Source organism: Mus pahari, chromosome 3, assembly GCF_900095145.1.
Source record: "Mus pahari chromosome 3, PAHARI_EIJ_v1.1, whole genome shotgun sequence".
Classification (NCBI taxonomy): domain Eukaryota; kingdom Metazoa; phylum Chordata; class Mammalia; order Rodentia; family Muridae; genus Mus; species Mus pahari.
Genome location: NC_034592.1, coordinates 149,317,969 through 149,334,388, shown reverse-complemented (window position 1 = coordinate 149,334,388; position 16,420 = coordinate 149,317,969). Strand labels below are relative to the sequence as shown.

Genomic DNA, 16,420 nt, shown 5'->3' with positions numbered 1-16,420 from the left:
TGAAAACATTTTTGTTTTCAAGTACTCAAAAAAAAAAAAAAAAAAAAAAAAGAATTCAATTCAGAGTGGCTCACAGCTGCGTATGACAACAGCTCCAGGGGGTCAGATGCTGGTTCTGGTCTCTGAGGTTGATTGCACATTTATACAGTATGTGTATACAGACACACAAAGAAACATACATTTTAAGGGGGCTGGAGACATGGTTCAGCAGTTAAGAGCACTGACTGCTTTTTTAGAGGACCTGGTTCAATTCCCAGCACCCACATGGCAGCTCACAACTGTCTGTAACTCCAAGATCTGACACCCTCACACAAGCACACATGCAGGCAAAATACCAATGCACGTAAAATAAAAATAAATAATTATTTTTAAAAATGAGAGATTTCTTTTAAAGCACATTTAAAAAAAAATGAACACAATTTTTGCCTGGTGGTGGTGGGAGGCAGGCAGATCTCTGAGTCGGGGGACAGAGCGAGTTCCAAAACAGCTAGGACTACACAGAAAAGCCATCTTGAAAAACAAAACAAAACAAAAAAAGACAAACAAAAATTGAGCCTGTGTCATGGCACATGCCTCTACATCTACCATGTGGAAGGTGGAGTAAGGAGCAAGAGACACCATCTCAACAACAAACAGACTTAGACAATATGACACGTAAGGCAGTGTGTACCTTCTCTCGAGCTGCTGGGAGACAGACTGGAGGAGGTGGAGCCTCAGCTGGACAGCACCGACGTATCTCTACAGGCGTTAGTGGTCACTCTGAGCACTTTACCACCCCTCTTACCAAGTGTGGGCTCTGATGCCAGCACCCTGCGATGACAGGGAGGCGGAACCTTGGTCCAGCTAAGGTAGAAGATGGACAGTAGCCACAGTCCCCATCTTGTAAGTGATGTATACAACACACACAAGAGTCTGCAGCTTCTGTAAGGAGAAGGATGTGGAACGGGGAAGGTGTGATCTGAAAACAAACTAAGGGTTCTCAAAGCATGGGTGGCACCAAGTGTTCTGTATGTATGTTTAACTGAACTGTGAACTGAACTAAGTGCCTTCTGTCTTGGTTATCAGAGTTAAGAATGAAGGAAACTCACATCAGAGCTTTTCATCTAGACGAGGGATATCATTTAGGAAGGTTGCATGCATATGGGCATACATGAAGCCAGCACCAGACAACCAAATGTAGTGGTTTGTTCCCATCTGTAATCCTAGCACTTGAAAGGTAGGGACAGAATGGTCAGGCATTCTAGGTTATCTTTAGCTGCGTGGTGGGTTTCAGGCTATCCTGGGCTACATGAGACCTGGCCAGAAAAAAATTTTTTTTGTTTTTGTTTTTCTTTCATCTAGCTTTTATGCATTGTAAAGTCTCTTTTTGTCTTCTAATGTGTTCTCATGAAAGAAGGATGAATATTTCTTTGTTTTATAAGACTGTCTCACTATGTAGTCCAAGCTAGCTTGAATTCGCAGCAATCCTCCTGCCTCTCTGCCTTCAGGTGCTGGGATTGCAGGTTATGTGCCACCACATCTGGCTAATGAGAATGTTTTTAACCAGATAGTGGACTAGTATTTGAAATCCTGTAACTGTGTTTTCTCTATGTAGGAAAATTTCAGATAACTATGTTTATTAAGATTTGAAATATACAGTTGTTCACCTTTTAAGTTACTGAATGAAAATATTAAACTGAAACAAGTGTACATTTTGTAACTTGTCTTTTCCCTAATTTTCTTTTTCTTTTCCCTATTTTCTAGGCAAGACTTATGTGGGTCTAAAAATTGTTCAGGCTCTTTTGACCAATAAGTCTGTTTGGCAAATTAATACCCAGACATTCCCCATCTTGGTCGTGTGTTATACTAATCATGCTTTGGACCAGTTTCTGGAAGGTAATGAATGTCTTTTGACAAAATTGTTTTCTATTGTAGACGGAGATTAGCTCAGTGTTAGAGCACTTCCTCTGTGTCACAAGGCCTCGTGCGGGAGTGCGCGTGTGTGTACACACACACACACACACACACACACACACACACACACACGAATGTCAGCAACCTCAGTGGCTTTCTCATCTCTGCCCACAGTCCTTATCCCGACAGACAAGGCTGGCTGATCTGCCTACTTTGCACCTTGAGGGCTCCGTCTCTGTTTCCCAAACCCAGGAGAACCCTCACATTTAGTCCTTGAGTTCTTTGCCCTCTCCACCTCAGCTTAAGTGCATTAGCCCACCTTGTACCAACTCTTCCTTCAAGCCTTACCTCAGATGTCCCAAGTGGACTTGTCCCATTGCCCCCAAGTCTGCTCTCTTCATTTTCTTTTCTTTGTCTCTTCCTCTTTTTTTTTTTTTTTAAGATTTATTTATTTATTATATGTAAGTACACTGTAGCTGTTTTCAGACTCACCAGAAGAGGGCATCAGATCTCATTACGGATGGTTGTAAGCCACCATGTGGTTGCTGGGATTTGAACTCAGGACCTTCAGAAGAGCAGTCAGTGCTCTTAACCACTGAGCCATCTCTCCATCCCTGTCTCTTCCTTTTTTATGTTATTTAAATTTTTTTGAAGAAAAATTCATTTTTATTTTATGTGTTTGGCCATTTGCCTGCATGTATGCCAGCATACCACATGCATGCATAGTGGTGTCAGAGACTAGAAGAGGATGTCTGATTCGATCCCCTGGAATCAAACCCAGGTCCTGTAGAAGAGCAGCCAATGATCTTAACTGCTGAACTCTCTCTGCAGCCCCATGATTGATCGATTGATTGATTGATGATGGATTGACTAATTTTGGTCTGTGCTGGGCCATGGACTATAAATATTAAGGGCTGGAAAAGTTCTTACTGAATCTTTACAACATATTAGTCACTCAAAAACAAAAAACAAACAAAACATTAGGGGCTGAAGAAGTGGCCGAGTGGTTGAAAGTGCCTGGTGCTCCTCCACAGGCCCTGAGTTCAGTTCCCAGTACCCATGTTGAACACATTTCAGTCTGCCTGTGACACCAACTCCAGGGGATCAGACACCCTCTTCTGGCCCCATGTGCCCCTACTGACACAGTCATATACATATAAAATAAAGATAAAAGAAATCTTTTTCATACTCATTGGCCCAGTGAATCAGTATGCACTCCTCCTTTTTTTTTTTTTTTTTTTCAGAGCTGAGGACCAAGCCCAGGGCCTTGCTTGCTTGCGCTTGCTAGGCCAAGTGCTCTACACTGAGCTAAATCCCTAATCCCCACACTCTTCCTTTTGTTGAAACATTGCTATGCATTTCTCTGCTTAGGCCCCTGTGTGAGCCCCTGTCGGCCCGTGCAGCAGCCAGCTCAGGACCTTTCTGAGCATGCACTGCAGCAGGTCCTTCAGTATTACAGCTACAACTGTTGGAGTAAACGGTTTAATGAGCCTCGACGTGAGGCAGGAAAGCAGGTCAGAAGCTGTCTCCAGCTCATAAGCAGCCATCCTGTGTGTGGAACGGTCACGTGTTTCCACTGAACCATCCTTGGAGCTGCAGAGATGGACTTTTTGCTTATAGACTGTTACCACATAAGGACATTCCTCCTGCCTCCATAGAGGCAAGCCACCAGTTCAGTGCCTTCCTACCTTGCTGGTGCTGTACAGCATTAAGTGTTAAAGCCAGAGTCCTCTGTCTGTTTGTCCAGGTCCACAGCCTCGCTCTTAAAAACACTACACTTCTGTGTTCGGCATTCTACATTTTATCTGTAGCCTGCTCTCACAAGTGAGGTGAATGTCCTGTAAGCACAAGTTTGCTCCTAAGGCACCAGTTGAGATAAGATCCTACACACACAATTCTCACCTCAGATATCGCACTGTTTTACAGGCATCTACGAGTGTCAGAAGACCAGCATTGTGCGAGTGGGTGGAAGGAGCAACAGTGAAATCCTGAAGCAGTTCACCCTGAGGGAGCTGAGGAACAAGCGGGAGTTCCGCCGCACCCTCCCCATGCACCTGCGGAGGGCCTATATGAGTGTAAGTCAGGGTTCCAGAGTAGGCAGGGGTGAGGGACCCACACAGCAGCTGCTTTCTGGAAGGCTCCACAGCTCTCAGAAAGACTCAGGCTCCTCCTGGCATTTTATTCTGCTCACCTTTTGGTGCCTAAGACAAAGGGTAGAAAAAGCTACCAGGCCCTTCAGTCTGCTTCCTCCACACTACCCACAGCGTGGAGCCTGCTCACTGGGAAGTGGCTTGCTTAATCCAGACAGCTTGTCCTCGTATTCACTCTGTAGACCAGGCTATCCTCTAATCAGAAACCCACCTACCTCTGCCTCCTGAGTATGTGTCATCAGGTCTTTTTAATCTGAGCAAGGTACCCAATTAAAATCATAACTGGGTATAGTGCCACAGACCTTTATTCTCAGCTAGTAGGGAAACTGAGGTAGGAGAGATTGATTAAACTAGAAGTTTGGGACTAGCCTGCACAATGTAGCAAGAACCTGTGTCTTAAACAAGTGGAGAAAAAAAAAATCTCAGATCGTATCGTCAACGAGGAAAAGAGGCTGTGAGGCTTAGAGTCTGACCAGAGTGCCTCAGGCCTGGCCAGTGAACATTAGTCCTTGGGTCTTGGGACCACGGTGTACTTGAGAAACAGGTTTGTTGACTGGTCTAATTGATTTTCCTTTCTTGACTTTATTTTCTCTCAGGGCAGAGGCTGGTTTTGGGAGAGAATGTTTCTTCATTGCCTCTTTCTGTTCTTGGCAGATTGTGACAGAGATGAAGGAGTCAGAGCAGAAGCTTCAGGAAGGGGCCCAGACGCTGGAGTGCACCATGCACGGAGTCCTTCGGGAGCAGCACCTGGAGAAGTACATCTCTCCCCAGCACTGGGGAAGCCTCATGAGTGGGCCCGTGCAGGTAGGACCGCCAGGGGGCGCTCAGCCCGTGCAGGTAGGGCCGCCAGAGGACGCTCGGCCCGTGCAGGTAGCAGAGGTAGCCCAGCAGAAGCCACAGTCCAGAGCCTACTCCTTTGTATACCTGATGCTGTTGTAGGGACCAGTTCCATCCTGTGATAAGCAGTTGAGGGTCCTGGTCAGGAATAAGACTCTGCAGGCCACCTGCTAGGTTTGAACCAGCAGCCTCTGAACTATAAGGTTTAAGGTTTAGATTTTCTTTTCTTTTTTTTTTTTTTTTAAGATTTACTTATCATTATATGTAAGTACACTGTAGCTGTCTTCAGACACACCAGAAGAGGGTGTCAGATCTTGTTATGGATGGTTGTGAGCCACCATGTGGTTGCTGGGATTTGAACTCAGGACCCTCAGAAGAGCAGTCAGTGCTCTTAACCACTGAGCCATCTCACCAGCCCAAGGTTTAGATTTTCTATGCTTGGGTTAGAACTTGGGGCTTCATACAAACTAAGTAAGAACCTACTCTTGAGATTTAACCTCAGGAAAGAATTTTATATCATCCTTTTTTTTTTCTTAAAGATTTATTTATTTACTATGTATATAGTATTCTGCCTACATAAATTCCTGTACACCAGAAGAGGGCACCAGATCTCATAGATGGTTGTGAGCTACCATGTGGTTGCTGGGAATTGAACTCAGGATCTCTGGAAGAGCAGCCAGTGCTGTTAACCTCTGAGCCATCTCTCCAGCCCAGGAAAGAATTTTTTTTGTTGTTGTTTTTGTTTTTTGTTTTTTGAGACAGGGTTTCTCTGTATAATCTAGCTGTCCTGGAACTCACTCTGTAGACCAGGCTGGCCTCAAACTCAGAAATCCGCCTGCCTCTGCCTCCCGAGTGCTGGGATTAAAGGTGTGCGCCACCACGCCCGGCCAGGAAAGAATTTTAAATCCTTTGAAGAGACACTGTCTTCATTCTGGTTGCCACAGAGTTCTCATGACTGACACTTCTTCCTTCACAGGTTGCTGACTGGGTCTGTGTGCAGCCCTCAAAACACTCGATGATTCTCGAATGGCTAGGACTTGGTGTGGGGTCCTTCACGCAGAGTGCATCTCCAGCAGGACCTGAGAACACAGGTAAGCGGGTCATGTGACCCAAGACACGTCAGCTGGAGTATGATGAAATCCAGAACCACATGACTCAGAATGCAGGGTCCATATGACAGTCTGCGTCAGTCAGCAGAGGACTTAACAGGACAGCAAGGCCCGGCTGATGGGCACAATTTAGAGAGTACTATTGTTGAGAACACACAAAGAAAATGCTTGTTAGAAAATAGAGAGTCAGGGCTGGTGAGATGGCTCAGCGGGTAAGAGCATTCACTGCTCTTCCAAAGGTCTTGAGTTCAAAATCCCAGTAACCACATGGTGGCTCACAACCACCCATGATGAGATCTGACACCCTCTTCTGGTGTGTCTGACGTCAGTTACAGTGTACTTATATATAATAATAAATAAATATAAAAAAAAAAAAGAAAGAAAGAAAGAAAGAAAGAAAGAAAGAAAGAAAGAAAGAAAGAAAGAAAGAAAGAAAATAGAGAGTCGGGCTGGTGAGATGGCTCAGTGGGTAACCTCACCCGACTGCTCTTCTGAGGGTCCTGAGTTCAAATCCCAGCAACCACATGGTGGCTCACAACCATCCATAACACACACCAGAAGAGGGAGTCAGATCTTGTTACGGATGGTTGTGAGCCACCATGTGGTTGCTGGGAACTCTGGACCTTCGGAAGAGCAGTTGGGTGCGGTTACCCACTGAGCCATCTCACCAGCCCCATAAATAAATCTTTAAAAAAAAAAAAGAAAGAAAGAAAATAGAGAGTCACAGCTGGGGACTTGCCTGGCATATACAAAGCTGTAGGGGTTCCATCCTTAACACCCTGAAACCAGGCATGCTGGCACGTGCCTATAAGCCCAGGATTCAGGAGGTGCAGGCAGGAGGGTCACAAGCTCAAGGTCATCCTTGCCTACATAGTAAGTTAAAGCCAGGGTTGGTGACAATCGATTTTAATTCCAGTATTAGGTAGACACAGACAGAAGGATTTCTGTGTATTCAAAGCGATCCTGCTCTATATAGTGAGTTCCAGGACCGCTGTTGAGAGACCCAGTTTCAAAAAAAAAGAGGCAGAGGCAGGCGGATTTCTGAGTTCGAGGCCAGCCTGGTCTACAAAGTGAGTTCCAGGACAGCCAGGGCTACACAGAGAAACCCTGTCTCAAAAAACCAAAAGAAGAAAAGGAAGGAAGGAAGGGAGGGAGGAAGGGAGGAAGGGAAGGAGAGGGAAGGGGAAAGAAGAAAGGGGAAAGGGGAAGGAAAGGAAAAGACAAGAAACCAACACTATAACAGCTTCAAAGCTCGGGCAGTGTGAGGGCTTGTCTCAAAGCACACACATAGGCACACACACACATACTGACAATAATAAAAGTAAACTTCAAAGAAACCAGAGATACCAGGCAGTGGTGGTGCACACCTTAAGCCCCAGCACTCAGGAGGTAGAGGCAGGAGGATCTTTTTGAGTTCAAAGCCAACCTGGTCTACAGAGTGAGTTCCAGGATAGTACAGAGAATCCCTGCCTCAAGAAAAAAATAAAAAAAGAAAGAAAAGGACAGGAAACCAGAGGACTTAGTATGTGGCTGTGCACAATTATCATCCCAGCCCTCAGGAGTCAGAGGCTAGCCTGAGCCACACAGCAGACAAAGACAACCCAGACCCACAGAAAGCACGGCCCAGAGTGGGAGACTGCAGCAGTTCCGATCACGGGTGACTCGTGTAAAGGGTTCAGCACCCACAGAGCAGCTCACAACTGTCTCACCCTGGGGAACCCTATACCAACACCAGACATGCTTGTGGTGCACAGACATACATGGAAGCAATACACATTAAAGAATTATGGGTTGGAGAGATGACTCAGAGGTTAAGAGCACTGACTGCTCTTCCAGTGGACCTGAGTTCAACCGCATGGTGTCTCACAACCATCTGTTAATGAGACCTAGTGCCCTCTTCTGGTGTATCTAAGGACAACTACAGTGTACTAATATACATTAAATAACTAAACATTTTAAATAAATAAAAAGTAAATTTCAAATGTACATTGTATTTATATTTACCCTCATTTTTATAATTGATATAGTGAAAACTTTCTTAAAAGGCATTTTTGATAGCTGGGTGGTAGTGGCCCACACTTTTAGTCCCAGCATTCTTGAGAGGCAGAGGTAGGCAGATTTCTGTGAGTTCAAGGGCCAGCCTAGTCTATAGAATGAATTCTAAGATAGACAAGGCTGTACAGAAAAATCCTGTCTCAAAAAGAAAACAAAACCCAAACTTTTTTGACTGGGTCTGGCAGTGTACGCCTTTGCATCCCAGCATTCGGGAAGCAGAGGCAGGCAGGTGTCGGACAGGTGGGACTAGGCTGTCTGTGTAGTACATTCTAGGATTATGCAGTGACACTCTATCTATGCCACCTCCCCCAAAAGAGCCTTCTTTTACATAATTTTTAAAACTTGATAAAGTATAACAAACACACTACAGGTAACGTTAGGTCTCTGGCCCCGGTATATGTCCCTTCCCTTCCCAGGACTGCTTAGCGCCATGAGCCTGTCCTGTGTGAGCTCTCACAGGTGTCCCTTTCCTACCTGCTTCCTCTCTCAGCCCAGGCAGAGGGGGAAGAGGAGGAGGAAGGGGAAGAGGAGGGTTCCCTAATCGAGATTGCAGAAGAAGCCGACCTGATCCAAGCGGACCGAGTGATTGAAGAGGAAGAGGTTGTGAGACCTCGGAGAAGAAAGAAGGAAGAGAACGGGACTGACCAGGAGCTGGCTAAAATGCTGTTGGCCATGAGACTGGACCAGGAAGTGACTGGGACTGCAGCTGGACCAGAACAGCCTACAGAAGAGTGGGAGGTAAACTGGCTTCCTTGCCTGAAAGCCCCAGCCAAATGGAGGAGAGGACTTAGTCTTCCCAGTCAGACTCGGATTGGGCTCTGCTGAATAGGCCTTGGTGATGTTCAGGCCCAGTGTGGCCAACACTGTTACTACTGTTACATTATTACTTCATCCTCACAGCCGGCTGACATAACCTGAGGGTAGAAAAGCTATGGTCTACAGTGTGAGTTCCAGGATAGCCAGGGCTACACAGAGAAACCCTGTCTCGAAAAACCAAAAAACAAAAACAAAAACGAAAAGAAAAGCTATGGTCGGTCAGAGTTGCCCTGGCAGGAGCGAGCAACTTAGATGGTGTCACATCACAGTGTGGTGCTTTGTCATCTCACACACCTTGTCAGCCTTGGGGTCTGTGAGCAGCCATTGCAGATAACAGAGGACCTCATCCTCAGTCACCCTGGAATCAGCTCTTATCTCAGAGCCAGGGTGGTGTGACTTGGGTCCCCGATAAGCTTTCCAGTGCTTTGGAAGCACTCACTCTGTGTTGCCATATGAACAGGACATCTGCTACTCCACATACCAGTCTGTAACCCTTACTGAGAATGAAGGTCTCTTAAGGACAACATGGTTGCAGTAATTTTCACCTTAGAGTCTGTGCCTTACTGGCTAAGTTCAGTGGTATTGTGTGGGGAGAGAAATAAGCCCAGTTCTCAAAACTGTGTGTTGGGCTTCTCTCTGCTGTGTCACTTGGGGTTGGGCCCTTTAGTGTGGTGACATCAATTCACATGCCAGTCCTCATAAAATCTTGTAGCTTCATTCAGTGACAGATCCAGAAGGGATAAGATATTGTGTGCAAGGATCATTGTAGCCGTCCTATGGCAGACCCTGTATCAAACGCCAGCTCCTAGGCAATGGCCCAGAAAGCAAGAGCCCTCACTCCTCTACTTTGATGATACATACCCACTGTAGAAAGAGGAGGAAATGGTTGTCAAAGCGAGTCCAGACAGGAGTAGCAGGGAAAGGGGGAGCTAGAGACATGGCCCAAACATACTGTCAGAAAACGTCATGATGATATCTAAGACATGGTGGCCAGTGGTCAGCCATCGTTGGCCAGGTGAGGTCCTTCCCAGGGCTCTTCACACTGCCAAGCCTGCAGCCAGCACCCTAGGTCATATCTCTTGAGAAGAGTCGGGACAGATTTGGGGCCCGGGCAGTTCTCTGGAACTTTGTGCAACTTCTCATGATGGAGTAGCTGTTGGGAGAGTGAGACAGAGCTCACTGGGTGGCCATCCCTTTGTCCTGTGCTGGGGCCTCTGCTCACCGTCTTTCTTGGGGTTTACGTCTGCAGACTCAGCGTGGCCAGAAAAAGAAGATGAAGAGGAGAGTGAAGGTGGAACTTCGCAAACTGAACACCATGACTGAGGCCGAGGCCAATGGAATCCAGGACGTCTGGCAGCTGGACCTGAGCTCCCGCTGGCAGCTATATAGGTATGGGTGTGGTGCCCAAGCCTAGCCGGTCCGTGTCATTTCCCATGCTGTCTGGTCCCTAGGATGGGTCAGATTGGGCAGGACCTCCTACAGCTCAAGTGAGGACATTGGAGGCTTGCACAGCAGTGTCTGCAGGCTCTGTCCTCGCTTCCCTCCCTGCACAGCTTTTACGGGGCATTTTCCGCTCTTGGTTTCTGTAATCCTAGGCCTCATTTTCCCTGTCTGGCCTGTAAACTCTGGAGAGCTTTAGGGCTCACTTGAGGATCTGGCACATCATTCACTCAAAGACCACTTACTTCCCTTCCTGGGTTCTTCATTTTCCAGGCTGTGGCTGCAGATGTACCAAGCTGACACTCGCCGGAGGATCCTCAGCTATGAACGCCAGTACCGCACATGGGCAGAAAGAATGGCCGAGCTGAGACTCCAGGAAGACCTTCACATCCTCAAAGATGCTGAGGTTGTGGGCATGACAACCACAGGTAGGAAGGTGGGTGGGATTTACTTGCTGAAGACAAGTTTATTGAGCAGGACCCACCCGCTCACTCGGGGCCCCCACCCTCTTATTCAGTGGCTGCTCCAGGCCCCGATGAGCAGGAGGGCTTAGTTTTCTGCCAGCCCAGGGAAGGTACAAAAGAACTGGCCTTTTATGTCTTGTGCTCAAAGGAGCCTCTCATCTTTCCTGATTTGAGGTGCTGCCAAGTACCGCCAGATCCTGCAGCAAGTGGAGCCTCGGATCGTCATTGTAGAAGAGGCTGCTGAGGTCCTTGAGGCCCACACCATTGCCACGCTAAGCAAAGCTTGTCAGCATCTTATTCTGATTGGGGACCACCAGCAGGTAAAGCAAGAATTCTTTAAAAATGGGGTGTTCTCTGGGGGACAGGACAAACAGAAGACCCTGCCATCTCCTTAAAAGTCCTCAAGCTCACTGATGACTATGCTCTCTCTTCCTTGCACCCATGGTTCTTCCCTCTGCAACCTCATGACGAGAGATTGCACTTGGGGCAGTTCACACATGCTGTATGTATGGGTGTTTCGCCTGCATGTCAGTGTGCCTCATACCTGCAGTGCCTGGAGAGGCCAGGAGGGAAGAACAGATCCTCTTAGACTGCGTTACAGATGGTTGTGAGCTGTTACATGCATACTGGGAATTCCCCTGCCATTACCGCCAGTACTCTTAACCATAGAGCCATCTCTCCATTTCTCACCATGAACAATTGCATAGACAGTTCTTTAAGTCTTTTGCTTCCAGTTTTGCTACTGTTTAGTGTGGCTTTATACTACTGACCCTTGCCTCCACTTCCCAAGTGTGGGATTACAGGGACCTGCACAGTCATGCCTAGCCTAGAAGCTGCTACATAGCAAGATGATCTCAAAAACAGAAGTGGGCTTTGTCCTGTCTCTGGCTCACCTCATTTGCTCAGGACCAGCATTTACTGTCCTCCCTTCTCATGGCTTGCTTTGCAAATGAATGCAAGACTGGCAGCCTCCTCTGTGCTCCTGTCAACTCAGGTGTCACTGTGCAGGGGCCTAGCCAGACCATTCACCTCAGGCTCTCTTGTTACTTCCTTTTGGGTTCTTCATGATCCTTGCCACTATTAACCCTGACCGCGCCAGCACCTGGGTTAGTGCTGCCTTCCAACAGGCACTTGAAGCCCACGCTTCTGGGCTGTCAGTGTGTTTCCACTGAGAATTCTCAGGCTCGTTTCTCTCCCCAGCTGCGCCCCAGTGCTAACGTGTATGATCTGGCCAAGAACTTCAACCTTGAAGTATCCCTGTTTGAACGGCTGGTAAAAGTGAACATCCCCTTCGTCCGTCTGAATTACCAGGTGAGAGACTGGCTTGTGTTGCTACTGACATCTAGGAGAAAGCTCCTGGGTGCCAGCAATTAGAGCTGATTTATTGATTTATTGCTTAAATAGCCAGACAGAAATAGATAGCCAGTGAGAAATACTGTTTGAAACCATTTCGAAGTCCCCTGCTCTTCCGGATGAAGCCTCTTGCATCATGGTGTGTCCCAGTTGCTCTTTGGTGCTACCTCTGTAGGTTTCCTGCTGGTACCTTAGCCTCCAGAAAATGGCCCTTTGTCTTGCACTTGTTCCTAATGGCATCTGTTGTTTCAGCACCGCATGCGTCCTGAAATCGCCCGCCTTTTGACCCCCCACATTTACCAGGATCTGGAGAACCATCCTTCTGTTCTCAAGTATGAGCAGATTAAGGTCAGTCTGTCCTACTTGGTCATCTCTGATGGTATCAGCAAAAATAAGAGTCTCTAAAAGGAAGAAAAGGGAATAGAGCCAGGTCAGGACTGCTAAGCCTTAGGAGGAGAAATGAGAAAGGAACAGTGGCTCTTGACCTGGCGTCAATCTCAGTCTTTCCACTTGGAAGCTGTGAGACCCTGAATGAATAAGTCAGCAAGAGATGCGGGTGCTGTGGTCTGCAGTGGGGTGAGGACGGCAGCTCCTGCCCTGTCCCTGAGCCGTGCACAGGGCTGCGTGCTGCGGACATCAGCTGCTTCTCATCACCAGCTACTGCTGTCCCGTGGCCATGATTGAATACTTGGAAAACGAAAATAGGTTAATTAGTTTCCAGCTCAGTGCCACAGCACATGACTTACTTCAGAGGTAAAGATCTGGAGATGGAGGGCACAGAAAGCACCAAGGCTCTTCCTGTGGCTCAGTGGTCAGTGTCTGGAGATGCCGGGCAGAGAGCTGGGATGTAGGGCAGAGGTCCCGCACATGCGCAGCATGGGTGAGGCTCGGGTTCCATCCCCAGTGTTGATGTGCTGCCCGCCACCTTATTCTTCCAGGGTGTCTCCTCCAACCTTTTCTTTGTGGAGCACAGTTTTCCTGAGCAGGAGATCCAAGAAGGCAAAAGTCACCAGAACCAGCATGAGGCACAGTTTGTGGTGGAGCTGTGCCAGTACTTCCTGTGCCAGGAGTACTTGCCCTCCCAGATCACCATCCTCACCACCTACACTGGGCAGCTCTTCTGTTTGCGCAAACTCATGCCTGTCAAGACGTTTGCTGGCATCAAGGTCCATGTGGTGGACAAGTACCAAGGGGAAGAGAATGACATCATTCTCCTCTCACTAGTGCGGAGCAACCAAGAGGGCAAGGCGGGCTTCCTGCAGATCCCCAACCGCATCTGTGTAGCCTTGTCCCGGGCCAAGAAAGGGATGTACTGCATTGGGAACATGCAGATGCTTGCCAAGGTGCCCTTGTGGAGCAGGATCATCCATACCCTGCGAGAGAACAACCAGATAGGCCCGTCACTCCGCCTCTGCTGCCAGAACCACCCTGAAACCCACACCCTTGTATCCAAAGCTTCTGACTTCCAGAAAGTACCGGAAGGAGGCTGCAGCCGGCCCTGCGAGTTCCGGTTGGCCTGTGGTCATGTGTGCACGCGTGCCTGCCACCCATATGACTCCTCCCACAAGGAGTTCCAGTGCATGAAGCCATGCCAGAAAGTCATTTGCCAGGATGGGCACCGGTGCCCAAATGTCTGCTTCCAAGAGTGTCAGCCTTGTCAGGTGAAAGTGCCCAAAATCATTCTGAAGTGTGGTCACAAACAGATGGTCCCTTGTTCAATGTCACAGTCTGAGTTTTGTTGCCAGGAGCCTTGCTCCAAGATACTAAGATGTGGCCACAGATGCAGCCACCTCTGTGGTGAGGATTGTGTGCGGCTGTGTTCAGAAAAGGTCACCGTGGAACTTAAGTGCGGGCACAGTCAACTGGTTAAGTGTGGCAATGTGGAAGATATAAAATATGGCCTGTCAGTCAAGTGTACCACCAAGTGTGACACTATCCTAGACTGCGGCCATCCCTGCCCAGGCTCCTGTCACAGCTGTTATGAAGGGTGCTTCCATGAGCGCTGTCAACAGCCATGTAAGCGCCTGCTCATCTGCTCACACAAGTGCCAGGAGCCCTGCACTGGTGAGTGCCCACCCTGCCAGCGAACATGTCAGAACCGCTGTGTCCACAGCCAGTGCAAGAAGAAGTGTGGGGAGCTGTGCAGCCCCTGTGTGGAGCCCTGCGTCTGGCGCTGCCAGCACTACCAGTGCACCAAACTCTGCTCGGAGCCCTGCAACCGGCCCCCATGCTACGTGCCTTGTACCAAGCTGCTGGCTTGTGGCCACCCTTGCATCGGTCTGTGTGGGGAGCCATGTCCCAAGAAGTGCCGTGTCTGCCAACCAGATGAAGTCACCCAAATCTTTTTTGGTTTTGAGGATGAGCCTGATGCCCGCTTTGTGCAGCTAGAAGACTGTAGCCACATCTTTGAAGTGCAAGCCTTGGACCGCTTCATGAATGAGCAGAAGGATGATGAAGTTGCCATCAAGTTGAAAGTCTGCCCCATCTGTCAAGTACCCATCCGCAAAAACCTGAGGTATGGAACCAGCATCAAACAGCGGCTGGAAGAGATTGAGATTGTCAAGGAGAAGATCCAGGGCTCTGCAGGGGAGATCTCAACCAGCCAGGAACAACTTAAGGCCCTGCTGAAGAGCAAGACCCTCTTCCATCAGCTGCGTCCTGAAGAATTCCTAGTACTTCAAGAGAAGCTGGCCCAGAAAAACCTGTCGGTGAAGGACCTGGGCCTCGTGGAGAATTCTATCAGCTTCTATGACCACTTGGCCAACCTGGAGGGGTCCCTGGAGAAGGTGCATTATGGAGAGCAGCAGATCGTGAGGACTCGACTTGAACAGGTCCACGAGTGGCTGGCCAAGAAGCGCCTGAGCTTCAGCAGCCAGGAACTGAGTGACCTCCAGAGTGAAATCCAGAGGCTCACCTATTTGGTGAACCTCCTGATGCGCTGCAAGATAGCTGAGAAGGTGAAAGGCAGCATTGCAGAAGAGGTCTCCAGCATTCGGAACATTCTTGAAAAAACAAGTAAGTTCACCGAGGAAGATGAACAGCTTGTGCAGAAAAAGATGGATGCTCTGAAAACCTCCCTTCCCTGCTCTGGCTTGGGCATCTCAGATGAGGAACGAGTGCAGATTGTCACTGCCTTGGGTGTTCCTCGTGGCCACTGGTTTAAGTGCCCCAATGGCCACATCTATGTAATTACTGAGTGTGGGGGAGCCATGCAGAGGAGCACCTGTCCCGAGTGTCAGGAGGTGATCGGTGGTGAGAATCACACTCTGGAGAGGAGCAACCACCTTGCCCCTGAGATGGATGGAGCCCAGCACCCTGCCTGGTCAGACACAGCCAACAACTTGATGAACTTTGAGGAGATCCACAGGATGATGTAGAAGATGGAACCCCAAGGCCTTTTGCCCTGCCACCTCAGAGCCAGGGTTGGCTCCTCTGTGGAGGAACCAGTTTATTAGTGTCCTTTAGTCTTCGCACTTGTTTAAGGATCCACTTTTAGGGCTTGCCCACATGTGATTCTATATGTACCCTGCGCTAGAGTAAGCACTTTACCCCCAGCACTGAGCAGAGCCCACAGTTCTCAGCTCCTCAACTGTAGCAAGTAGGACTGACTCCTGGGAGCTTCCANCCCCCCCCCCCCCCCCGGGATATTAGGGTGATTGAGTCCTGGCATGGCCAGCACTTCTGTGTGCGCCCAGGGTGCACTACTTCTCATGTCCAGGCCCTAACTTGCATACTAACTACCATTGTAATAACAGCAGCCCAGAGAGAGCTTTAGGAACCACTTGACCTTCAAGGAGCACAAGAACCCAGGCACCCTACTCCTTGGGCTCCTGCCCTCCTGGAGATGGAGGCCTGTGACAGGCACTTCAACTCTCCTTGGCCCAGTTATATACTCACTGTCCCCAGTGGGGCGGGGCTTTCCCAGCAGACACAAGCTGAGTGACCCCTGCACCCTCCTCAGACTTGCACTCAGAGAGCAGGGGTGGGTATGTGTGTCTCTGCAGGAGAGGTTCTGTGGTGGTGCTGTTGGCAGCACCTCCTGTGAGTCTTTATCCAGGCACCCTCCCTCGCAGCCTTTGCCTGGGTAGGGTTAGCATGCCAGCAGCTTTTGCAGGCCCCGACTCCAGGCCTACTGCCTGCATCTGCATCTCTTTCCATGTTCCTTAGAACAGATTTAGGCATCTCAGGTCCTTTCTAATGTTGTCTAGGAAAGCCCCTTTCTTATTGTATGCATTTCCTTTTTTTGTCTTTACTATGCACTTTAACCTATAAAGCCAATTAATAAAAACAATGATTGAAAAAA

The 16,420-nt window shown here is 48.6% G+C and overlaps 1 protein-coding gene across 3 annotated transcripts in view; it reads left to right on the top strand.

Annotated features, from left to right (window-relative positions):
• The window catches only part of Znfx1 (zinc finger NFX1-type containing 1), a 27,216-nt gene extending 10,796 nt beyond the window's left edge, over positions 1–16,420 (top strand). For all 3 annotated transcript variants that reach the window (XM_021193450.1, XM_029536250.1, XM_029536249.1), the window contains exons 4-14: positions 1,744–1,875; positions 3,820–3,968; positions 4,698–4,847; positions 5,857–5,971; positions 8,535–8,782; positions 10,110–10,249; positions 10,574–10,728; positions 10,939–11,084; positions 11,965–12,075; positions 12,370–12,465; positions 13,056–16,420. In XM_021193450.1, the coding sequence (XP_021049109.1) occupies positions 1,744–1,875; positions 3,820–3,968; positions 4,698–4,847; positions 5,857–5,971; positions 8,535–8,782; positions 10,110–10,249; positions 10,574–10,728; positions 10,939–11,084; positions 11,965–12,075; positions 12,370–12,465; positions 13,056–15,494 (3,881 nt within the window). In that variant the 3' untranslated portion in view covers positions 15,495–16,420. The remainder of the gene's footprint in view (positions 1–1,743; positions 1,876–3,819; positions 3,969–4,697; positions 4,848–5,856; positions 5,972–8,534; positions 8,783–10,109; positions 10,250–10,573; positions 10,729–10,938; positions 11,085–11,964; positions 12,076–12,369; positions 12,466–13,055) is intronic.